At 36.6% G+C, this 17,659-nt stretch overlaps 1 protein-coding gene across 1 annotated transcript; it reads right to left on the minus strand.

Moving 5' to 3' along the window:
• Positions 1 to 2,640: 2,640 nt before the first annotated feature.
• On the minus strand, positions 2,641 to 4,891 carry LOC113286790 (40S ribosomal protein S6-like). The gene is made up of 6 exons (XM_026535406.1): positions 4,802 to 4,891; positions 4,649 to 4,713; positions 3,890 to 3,947; positions 3,694 to 3,802; positions 3,244 to 3,516; positions 2,641 to 3,127 (listed from the first exon to the last, which is right to left on the minus strand). The coding sequence occupies exons 1-6, from the start codon at positions 4,805 to 4,807 to the stop codon at positions 2,895 to 2,897; spliced, it is 744 nt and encodes a 247-aa protein (XP_026391191.1). The 5' UTR covers positions 4,808 to 4,891; the 3' UTR covers positions 2,641 to 2,894.
• Positions 4,892 to 17,659: the final 12,768 nt, after the last annotated feature.

Genomic DNA, 17,659 nt, shown 5'->3' on the forward strand with positions numbered 1-17,659 from the left:
ATCCTAATTGGGGTTGGTGTGCCAACAGAGAAGATTGAGATTTGAGAAAAATTTAATAATTATACAATATCACTGTCATGTTGGTATTTAATAATAATTAATGATGATCATGCTTTAAAAAGTAATTTTTTTACTAAATATCAATTTAGGAAGAGATTTAGTTTTCAGCATTTGGATACATGAAGTGAATGGATAATTGAATACTAATGCAGGCCGAGACTCCGAGACAATGTATAACGGACTAGCCATCCTTCACCAGAGCATAAGTAGATAATATGGTTGGTTTGGGTTATCTAGGGTGCATAATCCTGACCATCCTCCTTGAAAAATATATTGGCTGCCATTGTTCCCCGGACACATAGATATAGCTTCTTCTTATAAAACCTTTTGGTGAGCGGATGGGTCATGGGCCTCATGGCTGAACAGCCTTGACGTGTTATCATTTCCGATTGATATATCTTAGCAGTGGGCTCCAACTTCTTCTCATCAATTTGGGAGCCTGAAAATGAACAAACGCCAATGCTCAAGTTCCATTGTTCAACCTCAATGCCAAAGCTTCAAAAGTTAACAATCTCAGATTCTAGCTATATATATATATATATTAAACCTTCTCGGACCCTTCAAAAGTATCTTAACCAGCTTCTTTTTCTCAAATCTACAGGACTTGTTCTTTTTAATACTACGCGCCTTTACTGGGTTATTCTTGTATAAACATCGCACGCCAACTTGTGAATATAATCTTAGACACTGTTTGATTTGATGGGCAAGATAACCTTTGTTCCGTTTTTCATCTTGTTCTTCTTCAAAACTAGTTTTGATTCTTATCTATGGATAACGGTAATGATCGATTTGTGAAACTCCTTGTTCCTTTGGGTGTTGGTTGCGCAAGTTTGTGGTTCACAGCACGTAAACTGAATTCTCTTGAAGAAAACTTTGCAGGAAAAATGAATTCTCTTGAAAAACAAAATCGGAGAATTATCAAGCATATGAATATGCTTGAAGAGAACCAAAACAAACTGATTAAGAAGATTACAGAAGTTGAAGAAAGATTTTATACAGCTGAAGGTGATATCCAGTTTTTGCACGGACGCGTAAATTGTAGTACAAGATTATAGCCCAAAATCTTCATTCCTTATGTAACCATGTGGTGTTTATTTTCTATCATATATAAGAGGTCCATTGTCATCGTAGTTGTTGTTTTTTTGATAAGACTGTGTTGTGGAGGCTTGTCCTTCGATCTTCAATTTGAATGGGTTACATTTAGAGATTTTAGTGTCATTTTTGATGGGTATTCTCGATTTTTTGATAGGTATCCTCAATTTTAGTGTGTTTCAGTTACCTGACAAGGAGAAGCTGCAGATGTACATATCCAACAAAGGATCCGTTGAGTTCTTTGGAAGTATTCCCCAATCTAACCAAGGAATCGTCGAATTCCTTCCTAGTAGTCCTCAATCTATAATGAGCTCCCAATATACTCCCTCCGTTCTCTTTTAATAGGCCAGTTTCTATAAATAAAAGTTTCAAGAAGATAGGCCAGTTTTCTAATTGGGAAAGTCAAATGTTACTTTAATTTTTTGGGACCACTTTTCTCTAACTTCTTTTGATGACAAGTGTCATGTGGACCACTTCACTTTACTTCTTTTGCTGACAAGTGTCATGGATCTATTTCACTTCACTTCTTTTATTGATAAGTGTCATGAGGACCACTTTCAATGATTAATTGTCTTAATTTCCTTAAATTTCTCTACAAAACTAAACTGGCCTATTAAAAAGAAACGGAGGGAGTGGTACATTAACAACTGCAGTGATTGCACAATTTGCACTGATTTAATCGTTAATGAATCTGTGAAGTGTATCCGTGAAGAATATCAACAAAGTATTCATAAAGAGCTTATCCTGCTTTCGAGATATCGACCCATTTCAGAACACGTGTAAAGTTCTGAGTTGTCAAAGACTATGTGCATATGCAGACCTTCCGAAGAATTTAGGAGAAATTGATCGCGCTCGTGCTATATACATTTTCACATCCCGGTTTGCAGATCCGCGATCAGACAAATGATTTCTGGAGCATATGGCATGAGTTTTGAGGTGAAGCATGGGAATGAGGAAACGGTAGACATATGGAAAGGTGGCGAACCTAGAGAAACAGTTAGCCCCTGCAGCTCAAGATAATAGTACTCAATATGGTGGTTGGAAGGTTGCTGCAGACCCATACCATTGAATTACCTGGAGGCGACCGATGTTAACGAAGTTGAAATGGCACAAAGAAATGTACCTGCTGTGGTATTTGGGGATTTTTGGCACGTGAAGCTGAAAATGCTAGAAAACTTGGCGCCCTTCAGAGAGAATGAATGGCAAAAGAAGGGTAGGTCCTTGTATGAGCCATGTGGAGTTACTATAGATGGAATAAGTTGCATTACCAAGTGACAGACTGAATGGCCTTGTATCTCGCGCATCAGAACAGAAAGTTTGATGTTGTCCTGACGAGGCTTTTGGATTGTTAAGTTGTAAATTGAATTTGTCGATTGAAGACCCAACTTAAGTTCAACAACATCATGTGATCAGGATTCATACGTTCAGCACCTACTTTAAACTGGCAAAATAACAAGTGATTGCAACAGTACAATGCGGCTCCAATCATCAAACAGAAACAATAAAAACTTGCTGCATTTACAAAGGCCTGCTGCAAAATAACTAAAATATACTCATATCAAAACTGAGCAGGGGAATGGAAAATTTTCAGTTGTCCAAACATAACACTAGCTAAGCTTATAAGTTTACTGCTCCACAAAATACCATCAAGTTCTTCAAAGTTTATAGTAACAAAAACTAAAGCACAACAATATCATTCGAGAGGCAGAAAGAAACAAGGATGCAACACATGATGGTGAAACCTAAGCTGCAGGCTTCGTTGCAGCAGAAAGTCTTGATCTTTTCTTTGCAAGGCTCTCAGAACGACGATCTCGCTGTTCTTTCAATCTTGAGGCAAGAATCTTCTGGTAATCCGCAGCTTCAGACTTCGCCTTGGCAATCCTCTTCTTTTTCTCTGCAATGCGTCCCCTCTTCCTTTGCAGAGTAAGGGGAGTCACAAGCCTTTGAACCTTTGGAGCCTTGCTTGTCTGCTTGCCTATAAACATACAAGGGAAGGTGTAAGAACAAGCAGTTTTCAGTTCTCAATCTATCTGAAAACAATGCTTCGCAACCACCAAATGACAGTGCAAGGACAAGGAATGAATAACAAACCTTTTTTGTTTGTAAAGGTACGGCGGTACGTGTTGACATACTTTGTAACATCATCATCCTTGGACAAGTTGAACAATTTTCGGATCTTTGAAGCCCTCTTCGGTCCCCTCATCCTGGGCTTCTCAGTGTCGGTCAAACCAGGAAGATCTTTTTCTCCTTTCTTGACAATAACCAAATTCAGCACGGACAGGTCTTGGCTCACAATGCACCCACGGACGGACTTCCTTCTCCTCTCCCCATTACGTCTTCCATGTCCTCGGAAGCATGGAGTTCCTGACAACAAAACCGGAGACCACAAAATTACAAACATATATGACCCAAAACTATTTATATCCAACAAGAGACCTTGAAATCACAAACCTATAAAAAACTACTAAAATCCAAAAGGAGGTATAGTTAAAAAAAAATTAAAATGTAAAGATACTAGAATGATTTTCACATCCCCAGTACCTCTGTGAAGCAAAAGCCGAACACGGCCAGGAGTTAACACTCCCTGTTTCATGGGAAACCCCTGCTTGTCGCAGCCTCCCATAATCTTAAATACATACCCTTTGAATTCCTGTTGAGGAAAAATAAAAATTAAGAAAAACATTAGGAAACTAAGATGCAAATTGGAAAACAGCTCAGCAATATTAGTAATACATACATCACCAAGAGCATCTCCACTGACTTCCTGAGAGATTCTCTTGTCGTAGAAGGCACGCCTACACAAAATCAAATGACATTAAGCATAAGCAAAAACAATACAACAATCTCAAGCATTTAACATAATCATTAGCACATGAAAAGACCAAATGCAGTTACGAGTTAGCATCACCATCAACTAAAATAAACACTATCATGACTTACGATATAATCTCCACATTTTGAATAATAAAATAACGAACTAGATAATAATTATGAGTACCAATATTTTTCTGAAGCAAGACACATTAATCATAGGGAACTCGTAAATAACTAGTTCTAACATGCTTCATAGGGAATATCCTGTGGAGAGGTCGGTTAACAAAGAACAACAGAGAAGGAGTATTTCATATTCTTCAGGTTTGAAGCCATAGATCCAAACAACTTGAATCAGCATATTCACAATTTGAACAAATTTATTCATACAAACTACAAAAATGTATCCAATACAAAATACCAAAATCAACTGGGGATTTTTCTTCCTAGAGATGAAGAAGAAGATAACAAAAACAAAAACCTAATAATCTTACAAACTAAACAGTCCAGATTAGTCATTCTGGACCCCAGATTACAGTTATTCAAATCCAACTACAAAAAGGTAATCCCATACAAAATACCAAAATCAACAGTCGAATTGGTCATTCCAAACCCTAGAATACAGTTATTCAAATGCAACTACTGAATAAACAATCATTATAGTGAGAAACAGCGTAGAACTTACAGTTTTTGGTCATCATCGATTTCCAACTTCTTTTGACAGCCGGTTGTTGGATTTGCGATATTGAACTGCACAAAGAAAAAACAACCACAAGATGAATATGGTTGTAAAAAGAAAGGAAATGGAGATAATAGTGATAATGATCATCAAACCTACCTTCATGGCTATTCAAAGTGTTAGCCTAGGGTTTCTTCGTCTGTTGCCGCCGCTGCTGAAGAAGAAGATTTAGGTTTTCTATTTTCTAAAGACCGAATTCTCATTTTTTTTCTAACTTTATATTTCTCCACTTAGGAGAATGCTCGAGAGTTTTGGGCTTAGGTTTTTTCTGGTAAAGTTTAAATTTGCAAGCCCAAATAAAAATAAATTGATTTAGTGAGACCTACTACAAGACCCATTTTTCCAAGGGGAACTTAGGCGCAGGCCCAGAATTCTTTTTTTTCTTACCGCCAGGCCCAGAATTACTTTTCCCTACAGTCGCACCCAACATTATTTAAAATCATTAAAAACGTGCAGAGTTCCTCAATTACCCCTTCAGCGGTTTTATTAACTCCCAAAAACGGTCGGAACCATTTCTTTTCTCTTCTTCTCATTTTTTCTTCATCCGTTCTTCTCATTTTTTCTTCATCCGTTTTTCTATTCCTATTCCTCCATAAACACTGTAACGGATGATTGATTATTGAAGTTGATCAAACCCTAAAAATCAATTTCAAACTCTAAAAAACCATAACCCTAGAATTCAGTAGAACCAAAATGGATGAAACACCGACAAAAACACGTCTTCAGAAATCAAAAGAGAAGAAACTAGGTACTAAAACTAGTTTAATCGATCTTATTCTTGCATGCATTTGGTACATTTGATTTTATTTGATTTTCGATTTAAATTTTTGTTCTTGATGCTTCAGATGAAAAAGGAAAAATGAAGTCGAAGAAACAGAAAAAACCCGGTGAGATTTATCATTAGCTTCATCTGTTAGTGTTTGATTTTGTTTTTTTTTAATTTATTTTTTTTAATCCTGAATACCCATAATTTTTTTTTGAGTTATTACTTTATTCTTCTTCGATTTTAACATAATTTTCTCCTCAATGTGATTTTACCTTCTGATGTTGAAGATGAACAAGAAGAAATAGATAGTGTCGAAACACTGAAGGAGATGCAAATCAAGGCAACGAAAGCAAAGAAAGCTGCACCAAAGGAAGTATTGGGTGATGCAGATAATGAGGATGATAATACAAATGATGCCGAAGATGGTAAGATTTGCTTTGAATCTAATAAGCAATGTGTTGTCTATAAACAAGGTGCGTTGAATTCCTTCATGTTCCTGTTATGCATCAGTTATGCACCTTAACAAATAGATGCATGACATATTATTCAGTTCCAATATTCAATGCATGACTAGTTATGCATTGTTTAGACTTGCTGCATCACAGGTTATGCATATAAAAAAATGTTGTTATATTCGTTATGCATTCCTTTGTTGTTTTAAAATAGCAGTTCTAAAATGCATTTTTTTTGTTCTTCTTTTTATGCAGTTAAACCTAAAACCAAATCTGCAGTTCAAGGAGGTACTTATAGAGCATGTTTTCTTAGGGTAGGTCACTTGTTTAATAAGATAAAAGACAGAGGTGGTTTGAATCCGTTGCAGGCTCACATGATGAATGTGTGTGTGTTTGGAAAGTTCTATAACTGGTTATATGCTGAAAACATGGCATACTTGGATGGTAAGAGCAACAAGCTGATGGATGAAGTCTTTCTATCATATGACCATGAAGATTTGAATCAACATTCATTCAAGTTGTCTGAAAACAAGTCCATAGCATCAACGTCTAGTGAGCTTGCTGTTACATTTTTGATTCCAAGAATTGAAGGAGACATAGGAAATGATATTCTGACTTCGAAGGCAGAGATAGAGCTGACTCAGTCACATCCCCTCGTCAAGCGATTCCCATTCAAAACAAAGCCAGGATTTATCAGCAAAGATCCCAAAGCACGGGTAACAAAGGTGTGGATAGATGATATTGAAAGGCTGGTGTTGGAAAAACTTGATAAGAAAGGTCACGAAGAGGAAGTTGTCTGCCTTATCTGCCTTTACATGCTAGTCGTCTTGTTCTTTTGTCGTTCAAGTGGAGACAATTTAGATGTCTCGTATGTTGGTTTGGTTAAGGATTTGGAAACCATGGACTCTGTCTCTTTTCCTGATCTTATTCATGAACACCTGATGGAGAGCATCAAGACAGTCAAAAGAAACAATCTTCATATCAGAAATTGCAGTGGTTGCACTATATATTCTCTTGTGAGTTAGTTTTTTTTTTTACTTTCATAATGATGAGTGCCAAATAATGTATATATTTATCCCTTTTTGTTGGCATTTAACTCATCTTTTGTGCAGTAATTCTACATTTTATCCCATATTCTGTATTTTCATTGTTTTCAAGAATAAATATTTTTCTTACTTAATTTTGCATTTTTAGGTTGTAAATAAAGTTTGGATGAATTGCGGAACGAAAAGAGCAGAAAAGTAGTGAAAAGCCGGGAGGAATTACACAAGGAAGCCGCGAAGAATGGTGCGCATAAGCCCAAAAGACTAGAAATGGGCTCAAGAAGGAAGAATTGCTCTTAAAGAAGATATGAGCTTGGCATACCCAAGGCCCAAAACCCTTACCCAAACCCATTTTCTATAAACAAAACCGCCTCCATTCTCAGCCGTCAGATTGGATCCAACTCATCATCCTACGGTCGCTCCTTCGTAAAGCATCAAAATCTGAAGTCTCTGACAAACACTACATCGCCTAAATTCCAAGCCTTCAGATTAGATTGTAGTTGAATCCAACGATCGCTTCTATGCCTGTGCATCAAAACTAGATACTCCCGATCTACACTACAGTACCTAACATCATCTAACACCGTTGACTTCGTTGTGTTTCAAAATCCAACGGTTGCATCGATTCATCTCTCATCTCACCGTTAGATCTACCAACCATCTTCGCATCCCGCAGCTCAGAGTCACAGAATATCAAAATTTGATGAAGCCGCTCAACACCTGAGTACCAAACACCTATACCCTAAACCAAACAGCACCTAATCTCTTTTCCATCGACCTCATCCCTCTCTGCAACTTCACCACCTTCTTCACCTGCCGCACCACCATCATCACCAGCATCTTCTTCACCTGCTGCAACCATCATGCAACCACCATACCATCATCACAACCACCTATATTACCTAAACCACCTAATACCCCTCTCTCTAGCCCTCTATTTCACTGATTTCTCACCATTCTTTTCTCTGAAACCCTAGGTGAGAAATCAGTCAAATAGGTGAGTCTCGAGTAGTAATTGAAGCATGGGAATGGAACAAAGGACCAAGGAGAAGAATGGGTCGAAGAAAAACTCGTCAAATCACATCAATTTGGGTAAGAATTTACCAAACCCTAGTTCTGTCAATTTGGGAGTTTTTACATAAATCCTAATTTGGTTGAGATAGAGCATGGAGAAGATAAAGTGGGTGATATAGGGTAGGTAATTGAACCTAACTGTGATTTTCTGTCACATTAGGTAGAACCCTAATGTCTACTGTTTTGGGAATTTTTGGGTGAAAAGGGTGTAAACCCTAATTATGTAATTGGGTATAAAAAGGGGACTGTGGTGTGTGTAATGAAGTATCTCTGGACTAGCCAGTGTATCCCCATGAGGGCTGGACTAGCCAGTTCCTCTTGGGTAGATTTTTCTTCCCTGTTTTGTATTTGTAGATTTAATTTTAATTTTCAATTTTAATTCCAAATTCAGTTTTAGTTTGTCTTGTTTCAATTCATGTTTTGCTATCCATGTTTAATTCCATGATTCATTTAATTTATGTTCTTATGATTTCTGTCTGTTTCTAATTTCAGTTTAGTTTTGTGTTTAATGTAGTTCACTTTTAGTGTCAACTGTTAGTTCACTGTAGTGTTTAAGGTTTAGTTCCTCAAATGTTAAGTTTGTTCATTGTGAAGTGATGGAATGTTAGGCTAGAAGCTTTGGTTGTGATGGAATGTTAGTTCACTGTAGTGTTTAAGGTTTAGTTCCTCACTGTAGGCCCGCGTTTCATTTCGCTTCAATTTTATACGCTTTCCCGGGTCCACCACATAACATCTGTCAATAAATATTACTTTCTTGGATACAGAATATCTTATTAGTTATTATTTTTTGCAGCTTTGGTTGGCTGAGCATTCTAACATAGATGAGATATCATCAGACATCGTCAAGGTCATTTCCAATGCTACACCGAGAGCTGCGAAGTGGGACTTGGCAGCAATGAAGAAAGCAATGCTCAAGAAGAATATTACGTTCTTAAAGGTACCTGTTTGTGAACATTTCATGATTTATAATTGACCTTCATGCATCTATGACTGTATCTCTAAATTCCTTAAAAATGAATGCATAATAAGTTATGTTAGCAAAAAATGATAACTGCATAATAAGTTATGCACCTTAATAAATCGATGTTTATATATAGTTTTCAATATTGTTTATATATATATTTTTCAATATTGAAAAGGAGTTAAGCAGGGTTGTGTTTTTAAATGCATAATAAGTTATGCACCTTAACAAATAGATGCATGACATATTATTCAGTTCCAATATTCAATGCATGACTAGTTATGCACCTTAATAAACCAATGCATAACATGTTATGCAGCCCAATATATGAATGCATGACCGGTTATGCATTTTTCAATATTGAAAAGGAGTTAAGCAGGGTTGTGTTTTTAAATGCATAATAAGTTATGCACCTTAACAAAATCAATGCATGACATATTATTCAGTTCCAATATTAAATGCATGACTAGTTATGCATTGTTTAGATTAGCTGCATCACAGGTTATGCATATAAAAAAATGTTGTTATATTTTTATGCATTCCTTTGATGAGTGTCATTAATCATGTTGCAGTATAATGAGAAATTTAGAGATGAGTACAGTGCAATGGAGATGGAATTCTGTGAACCAAGAAAACCAAGAAAAAGGAAAGAGATATATGATCTCGTCGCAATGAATCTTGAAGAGAACAGGGACAAGTATGAAGAAGCATTTCTGGATGCGATTAAGATCATTGAACAAGAAACGTGTCCCCCGATTGTGCTGAAGCAAGGTTGCAGATCATTGAAGCAAAGCTGAAAGACATGAAGCAGACTCAGGAGAGGAATAGACAGAGTGGAGTAGACTTCAATGAAAAGTTGTATAATTACGTGAAGGAATTGCTCGTTGATTGTGGCAACATAGAAGTGCAGGAGGAGTCGTCAGGTGGACCTAGTGTCAATGTATCATCAGCTGAGCCAAGCGACCCACTGAGCCAAAACTTGCCAAGGAATGAGACTCTTGTTGAACTGGTATCTTCAACTGAACCACCTACACAAGAATCAGTTCCAGAAGTTATCAGACTCGATAGCCAAGACCAAACGGCTAGTCAAGGTATCCAGTCTTCACCTTTCAAGTTCATGGACATGGAAAAAGCTGTTAATCTCCAGCGACGACAAGGAAACAGAAACTCAAGTGGAATTGGAGACAACACCAAATATAGCAACAACACAAGAAAGACTTGAAGCACAGGAAAGAGACTTTTTGGCCGGTGGTGATGATGACATTCTTCCAGAAACTCAGAAGAAAGCAGAAGAATATGTGGTGCCCACATTTAATCTGCATTTATCACAACCTGCTGCTGCAATTAAAGATGATGCTGGTGGACCACAAGAGCAAGCTGAAAATCTGCAACAACCCGCTGTTGAGATACCACAACATCAAACTGAAGAACCACAACAACCAGAAGAGCCAGTGGCTGAAAAGCCACAACAAGTAGCTGTTGAGATGGTTGTTGATGCAGAGAAGGAGATGGTGGTTGAGAATCCTTTAACTCCTGGTGCCACACAAGATGCTGAAAAAGAAAAAGGCTATAATGAAGATGCTGAGATGGAGACCATTTCAAAAAACCTGGTACCTAAAATATAACATCTTTTATTATGGTATTTTTTTAATGTCAAATCAACTATGTACTACTTATTATTTTTAATCAACTATAAACTGTTTACTATATTGTTGTTTTGTTGTTTAATCAACTATTTACTTAATTTCATAATAAACTGTTTATATCTAACACATTTTGGTTACATGAATCTCTAGGAAGAAGACGTAGGAGGGGAGTTTGTACCAAGAACAGAATTTTTGAAGAGGTCACCATTGAAGAAAAAGTCAGTATTGAAGCGAAAAGCAAACAAGGCAGAAGAGGATGGGAAGCAACCAGGAAGCAAGGTAAGAAGAATCAAGGAAAGGACAACATGGAATCAAAGGACAACCAGTGTACTACTCAAAGATTGTGAGCTAGGGAAGCAGAAGAAGCAAAAAGACAAGCCTGATGAGAATAAAGTTGAAGAAGAAAATCCCCGTACGTCTGCTGGCTTGCCGTTCAGAAAATTACCTCCGCTGGAAACAATGGAATGCTTTCAAGATTACAAGGATACAATAGAACCAGCCATGATGGAAGTACTGGAGACATACTTTGAGAATGCCAACAGCCTGTAAGTACATCAAAATTACCTTTATGCTTGTTTGCATAATATGTCATGCAGCTCCCAATGTTTAATGCATGGTTAGTTATGCATTGTTTAAAATATCTACATCACATGTTATGCAGCTCCAATGTTTAATGCATGTTCAGTTATGCAAAAAATGTTGTTATATTTATTATGCTTGTTTAAGAAATCAATGCATTACAGGTTATGCTTCTTATGAAATAAATGCATAACAAGTTATGCTTAAAAAAAACCCATAACACAACCCTCTAGTTTATGGTTCTGCCGCATGTCACTTGAATAAAACATCTCACCAATTATGTCTTATGTCATCTGCAGAAATTCGGCTTGGAGTATCAGAGAAGGAGAAGACCCGTACTTGTGGGATATTCGGATTCACGGAGATATAATAAGGCAGCTAATGAACAACGAATACTTAGAAGACCAAGTAGTACGCTACTACAGTTATAGGTTGTTCAGGAAGCGGGAAAATGAAAAGATGGCTGATAGTGTTGAACATAGGTATGCGGAGTCTGCATTCATGACGCCAGATGCTTGGGTAAGTCAAGAAAATAAAATCATTTTGCTACATAACAAGTCATTCCTGCATATTATCTTATGCCCATATAATTACTTCAGCATAAAATGTTATGCAACTAGATTGAACTGCATAACAAGTTATTCAGCATTGTTTTCTACACCTGTTGTGCACCCTTTCAATTGCATCCACTAACTTTTTTTTCCTAAAAAATATTTCTTTTGCAGTTCTTTGTTAAAACAAAGGAGAAAGATGGGATTGCCAAATTTGTTGGAGAATTCATCTTGAATCTCCCTATTGAAGTTGAGAGAATGTTCATTCCAATGAACTATATGACAAAGGAAAACCCTGCTGGTACACATTGGACATTGTTAGAGTATGACTTTTCAGAGGGTGAGTGGAACTACTATAACAGTGTTGAAGGCTATAAATCTAACTGCAAGAAACAAGCTCTCATAATGGCAAAGGCTTGTATGCCGTATTTGATCCAAAGATATGATGAACTGAATCTATCACCACAAATCGTGGATATAAAGCGGGAACCGCTTGTATACAAGGATATTTTTACCAAGATTGTTCCTGAACAAGGTCATCACCCCGACTGCCTCATATTTGTATGCTATTATATGAAGATGAGCATGAAGTCTCAAGTCAGGGACAAATGGCTGAAGTTGGGAAAGGAAGATGCAGTAGAAAAAGCCAACAAGAAAAGAGTAAGTCTGGTATTGAAAATGCTGACGGATCTTAGAAACAGTTGGGCGATAGATGCCAATGAAGACATCTGGGATGATGTTGCGCGTCAATGTGATGAAGCTGAGCGTCAAATGTGAAGCTGTGCATAATAGAAAGGCTCAAACATAACTTTGTTTTAACAACCTGTGTGTTGTTGGTAGGTTGAGAAATTTAACTTGGGAGTGAAAACTAATGGGAAAGTAGTTAGTGTGAAGCTTAACTTCAGTCAGTAGTTATGTGTAATGTGTTGGTATGAAAACTTAACTTTAGTCAGTAGTTCTTGTCAGAACAACTTATGTTATCTTGTCGATGTTTATATATATTTATTATATATCAATGCTGGTTTCAGTGCTTCTATTTGCTGCAATCTTATTTCATTTAACTGTACTATGATATAAATCTTACAAGGAAAATGAAGGAACAACAGGTTACATATCTAAAACAAGTTATGCAACAAAATAAACCTGAATAACATGTTATTCCTAATAAAATAAATGTGCATGACTTGTTATGCAGACGCATGACTTGTTATGCAGATGCAGATGCATGAAGGAACCACATTTGCATGAGTCGTTATGACGCCATCTTTAAAAGAATAAATGCATAACAGATCGTGCATCGTCGAAAACAATGCATAAGAGATTATGCATCTTCAAAACAATAACGCATAATACGTTATGCATCATAAAAACTAATGCATAACAAGTTATGCATCATCAAAAACTAAAGCATAATCCATTATGCATTTAAGAATAAAAATGAAAACATTATCTGATAGAAGCAGAAAAACACACAGTGAAAAAAAAAGTATTTTTCATAAAACCAATACAAAAAAGAAACTAAGTAAAGAAAAAGTACTTGTTCATAAAAACTAATACAAACTAATGAAAGAAAAATGAATAAGGTTCAAACATAAAAGTAATAGTCTGAAGAAACAAACAAGATAATTGCTCTTCTTTAACTTCCCTTAGGCTGCTTCGGCGGCTTCGGAGGCTTCTTGTAACAGGTAGGATTCGTACATGTTTGCTTGTTATGATGACCAAGCTCAAAACAATTACCACAGCGAATAGCTCTCCTGGGCGGCTTCTCATATCTGCTCAAATGCCTATTAGCTTGTGGTCTCCCTGGCGGCCTCCTAACATCAGGTACATCGATAATATCATTACCTTCATAAACTTCAGGCCTGTTATAGTTCGGAATAGGATGAATTGCATGACTGTAGGCATTATTGAAGTATGAAGTAGTGAAATAAGGTTCAACAAAATCATATGGATTAGAACCAGACATTGTTATCGATGCGAAAGCATGCACACATGGAAACCCATAGACGCGCCACCTCTGACAGGTACATGTCCTTGCCTCAAGGTTAACACTATGAGAACTGTCCCCTCCTTCCACTTCATAAACATGAGTATCGGACTGTATAACCAGCCAGGTTAAACCCCCATCAATAAGAGCCTTCATCTTATTTTCATTCTTCGGTGTGAGAATTGTTATGAAACTATTACCCGTATTCCGCCTTTCTGACATCATACTCATCACATCCTTCCTTATCTGATCCAGAAGAGCATTTGCAGGGAGCTTCTTGTGTACCTTCATCCAACTATTGAAGGATTCAGCAAGAGTAGAAGATGTCCTACCATACCTACAACCCTGGAAAAAGGCATTTGACCACTTCTCTGGAGGGATATCTTCAATATAGTCGGCAACCCAACCACAACCAAGACCCCTAATAGTAGCGATGGCAGTTTGGAAACCTTCGCGACTAAGAGCATAAGCAGCAGCTTGAAATGAATCAATAACTGCACCATACCTTTCGTCAGATGCATTAATAGGTAAGTTCATCTTAAGATGATAATAGCAGAAACTATGGAAGGCTCCAGGAAAGTAAAATGGAATCGCTCTCTTTAATCCTTCTGCACGATCAGATAAAAATGTGATTGGCCTTTGATCATGATCAAGAACATTACTCAAATTCCTCATGAACCATTCCCAGTTATCATTATCTTCACCAGGTACCAGGGCCATGGCTAGTGGGAAGAAGCCTGCACAGAAAAAAAAATATAAAATCAAGCCAGCGTCTACATGAAGTATGTGCAGCTAAAAAAATGCATAATGGCTCATGCATCTAAACTAAATAATACATAAGACATTATGCATCTAAAACAGAAAATGATGCATAACCAGAAAAGTGAAAACAAATAATGCATAATGTCTTATGCATCTAAACTAAATGATGCATAAGACATTATGCATGTGCATAAAAATGATGCATAAAAATCAATAAGTGAAAATCATAATGCATAAGACATTATGCATCTAAACTAAATAATGCATAAGACATTATGCATTTAAAACAGAAATGATGCATAACCAGAAAAGTGAAAACAAATAATGCATAATGTCTTATGCATCTAAACTAAATGATGCATAAGACATTATGCATGTGCATAAAAAAGGATGCATAAAATCAATAAGTGAAAACCATAATGCATAAGACATTATGCACCTAAAACAAAAAATGTATAATGTCTTATGCATCTAAAACAGAAATGATGCATAACCAGAAAAGTGAAAACAATAATGCATAAGACATTATGAAGCAAAAATAAATAATGCATGAGACATTATGCACATATATAAAAAGGATGCATTATCAGAAAAATTACCATTTTCAGCATTGATAGCGGTTGCATCCATGAGGCATCCTCTATATGTCCCTGTAAGAAAGGTAGCATCGACATAAACCATGGGGCGAATGTAACGGTAACCATGGATGCATGCATCGAAAGCAATAAAAAGACGCAAAAACTTATTTGAAGGTGCCTCATCTTCTAATTCAGCTGAACTATCCTCGTTCGCTTCAGGTTCATCCGTTTGAACTTGAAAATCAATCCAACTCCCAGGATTTGTGTTGCGAATGGAATCTACATACCATGAAAGATGCGAATACGACATGGATTCATCACCAAATATATCCTCATATACTTTCTCTCTTCCGTTGTAAGCTTGGTAGTATTTCACATTGATCCCGTAGCTAGTTTTGAAAAACTTTGCCAAATCAGATGCTTTGAAACTCGGATCACTTCGGATTTCATCCTTGATCACACTAGAAACAAATTTACTGCTGAGCCTGTGGAAAAGCCTTTCAGTTCCAACACCACAGGTATGACTGCTCTCATATTTCTTAACCTTAAGCATCCTGTTTTCAACATCAACAGCACAAACCTTATACTCCCAAGGGCAATTTTCTTTTGAGCATTTTGCATAGAACCTGCTAGGTTCATTCTTCTTATATACAAGAACACGCCCAGCTTTTAACTCGTATTTCTTCACTACGATACGTACCTCTACTACACCTCTAAAAAACACTTTACCAACTTCACCAAGTAATTTATCCCAACCTTCAGTCCTAAGAACCTTGTTAACAGGCACAGAATCATCTTCAAGGAAATTCACCATAGCTTGTTCGGGTTCAGGTTCTATTACATGACTACTTGAAGCTCTACTACAACTTCTGGAAGAATTACAGCCAACTTCGACAAGTAAATCAAAGCTCTTCTGACCTTTACAGTGGCAACGAAATACAAAACATTGAAGCAGAATATCAGAATCAACTCGCACAAACTTGCTTCCATCATTAAAGGAAAATTTGACATGATGCGGTAATAAACGAGTCAAGTTCTGGAAAACGGCTGTCTTCAAAGACTCCAAAGTTGTGTTGACATCAACAGGATGTGCTAAGAATTCACTGAAGTAGTGAATTACAGCTAGTGCGCTACCAACAGGCATTTTCACCCTGCAAAACACAAAAGAGAAAAAACCAAACATATCTATCATGCATATTGCTTCACAAAAATTCTTACTCAAAATTAAAAGATCAAATCAACAACAGCAAACAATCTACATTAACCATAATCAGATGAGAAATCAACAGGATATCAAAATCAATAACAGATAACAGATCAAAAATAAGAATGGAAAAATAAATCAAATAAAAAATCCAACAGAACAGAAGCAAAACCTAGTAAATTGGTATGTCAACATCGGAACATGAAATCGAAACAAAAAAATTTAATCGAAAAGATCTACATTGATGTTAACAAATTCAAAACCTAGAAAATAAACAAAAATTCAAAAACAAGCTTAAAAGATCTAAAAAACGATTCGAAAAACTAAATTAAGCTTCGGAAATCTAAAATAATAGATCCTAATCTTACAGAAACTAAAACATAGAATCGAATCAAGACTAAACAAAAATCAGAATCAAGATTGGAATAAAAACGAACGAACCCGAAGCTTTGCTGAGTAAATTGAATCTCTCTCGGTAATCAAGGACAAGTGAGGCTAAAGCTTGCTGAGTAAATTGAATCAATCTCTCGATAATCAATCTCTCGAAAATAAACAGGATATACTGAAACTGAAAGTGAGGCTAAACTGGGAAATAAAAAAGAAAATAAACGAATTTTGAAAACTCTGGGCCTGCAAATAATTTGTTGGCTGCTTTTGGGTGCGCCCGTGAGATTTTGTGAGGGTGGGTTTCACAGTAGGAAAATGTGTAAGAATGGGTCTCCCTGTAGTTTTCACTTTTCCCAATTCTACTAGTGTATGTAGTCAATATCGGCTCTTAATCTCTTATAGACAGCTTGCCAAAAAATAAAAAATGAAAACGGCACATGGTCACCTTACGGTATTATGGTGTTAGTCAGGGCGAGCATTTTACCCGTAATCCACGGATTTAACCGAGACCAATCGTATTTTTGCGGATGGATGTCCAGACCATTCGCTAATGGGTTAGACGCGGATGAGATTTTTGTAATCCAACGGATAACGGATTGGGCCAAGATGCAACCTTGAAAATCCGTTGGACATCCATATCCGTTACATTAAGCGCATTTATATAGTTTCTAGAAAATATATAGATAGTTTTGGAAATTTTAGGGTGTTTGTTTGGAGTGTTGTCCGTGGCACTTTTATATTTATATACATGTATAAAATGTATAGGTTCTATAAGAAATCATATATATATATGATTTATTTTTTCATCATAAATTTTAACTTACACAAATTTATTGGATTATCCCCGCCGCACCCAATCCGTTCATCCGTGCATTTATTGGATGTGGAATTGGATGCGTACGAGGTAAAAACCCGTTCAGGGTCCGCCAATGTTTAAAGCCCAACAAAAATGGGACTCACATTAATT

Source organism: Papaver somniferum, chromosome 6 (genome assembly GCF_003573695.1).
Source record: "Papaver somniferum cultivar HN1 chromosome 6, ASM357369v1, whole genome shotgun sequence".
NCBI lineage: Eukaryota > Viridiplantae > Streptophyta > Magnoliopsida > Ranunculales > Papaveraceae > Papaver > Papaver somniferum.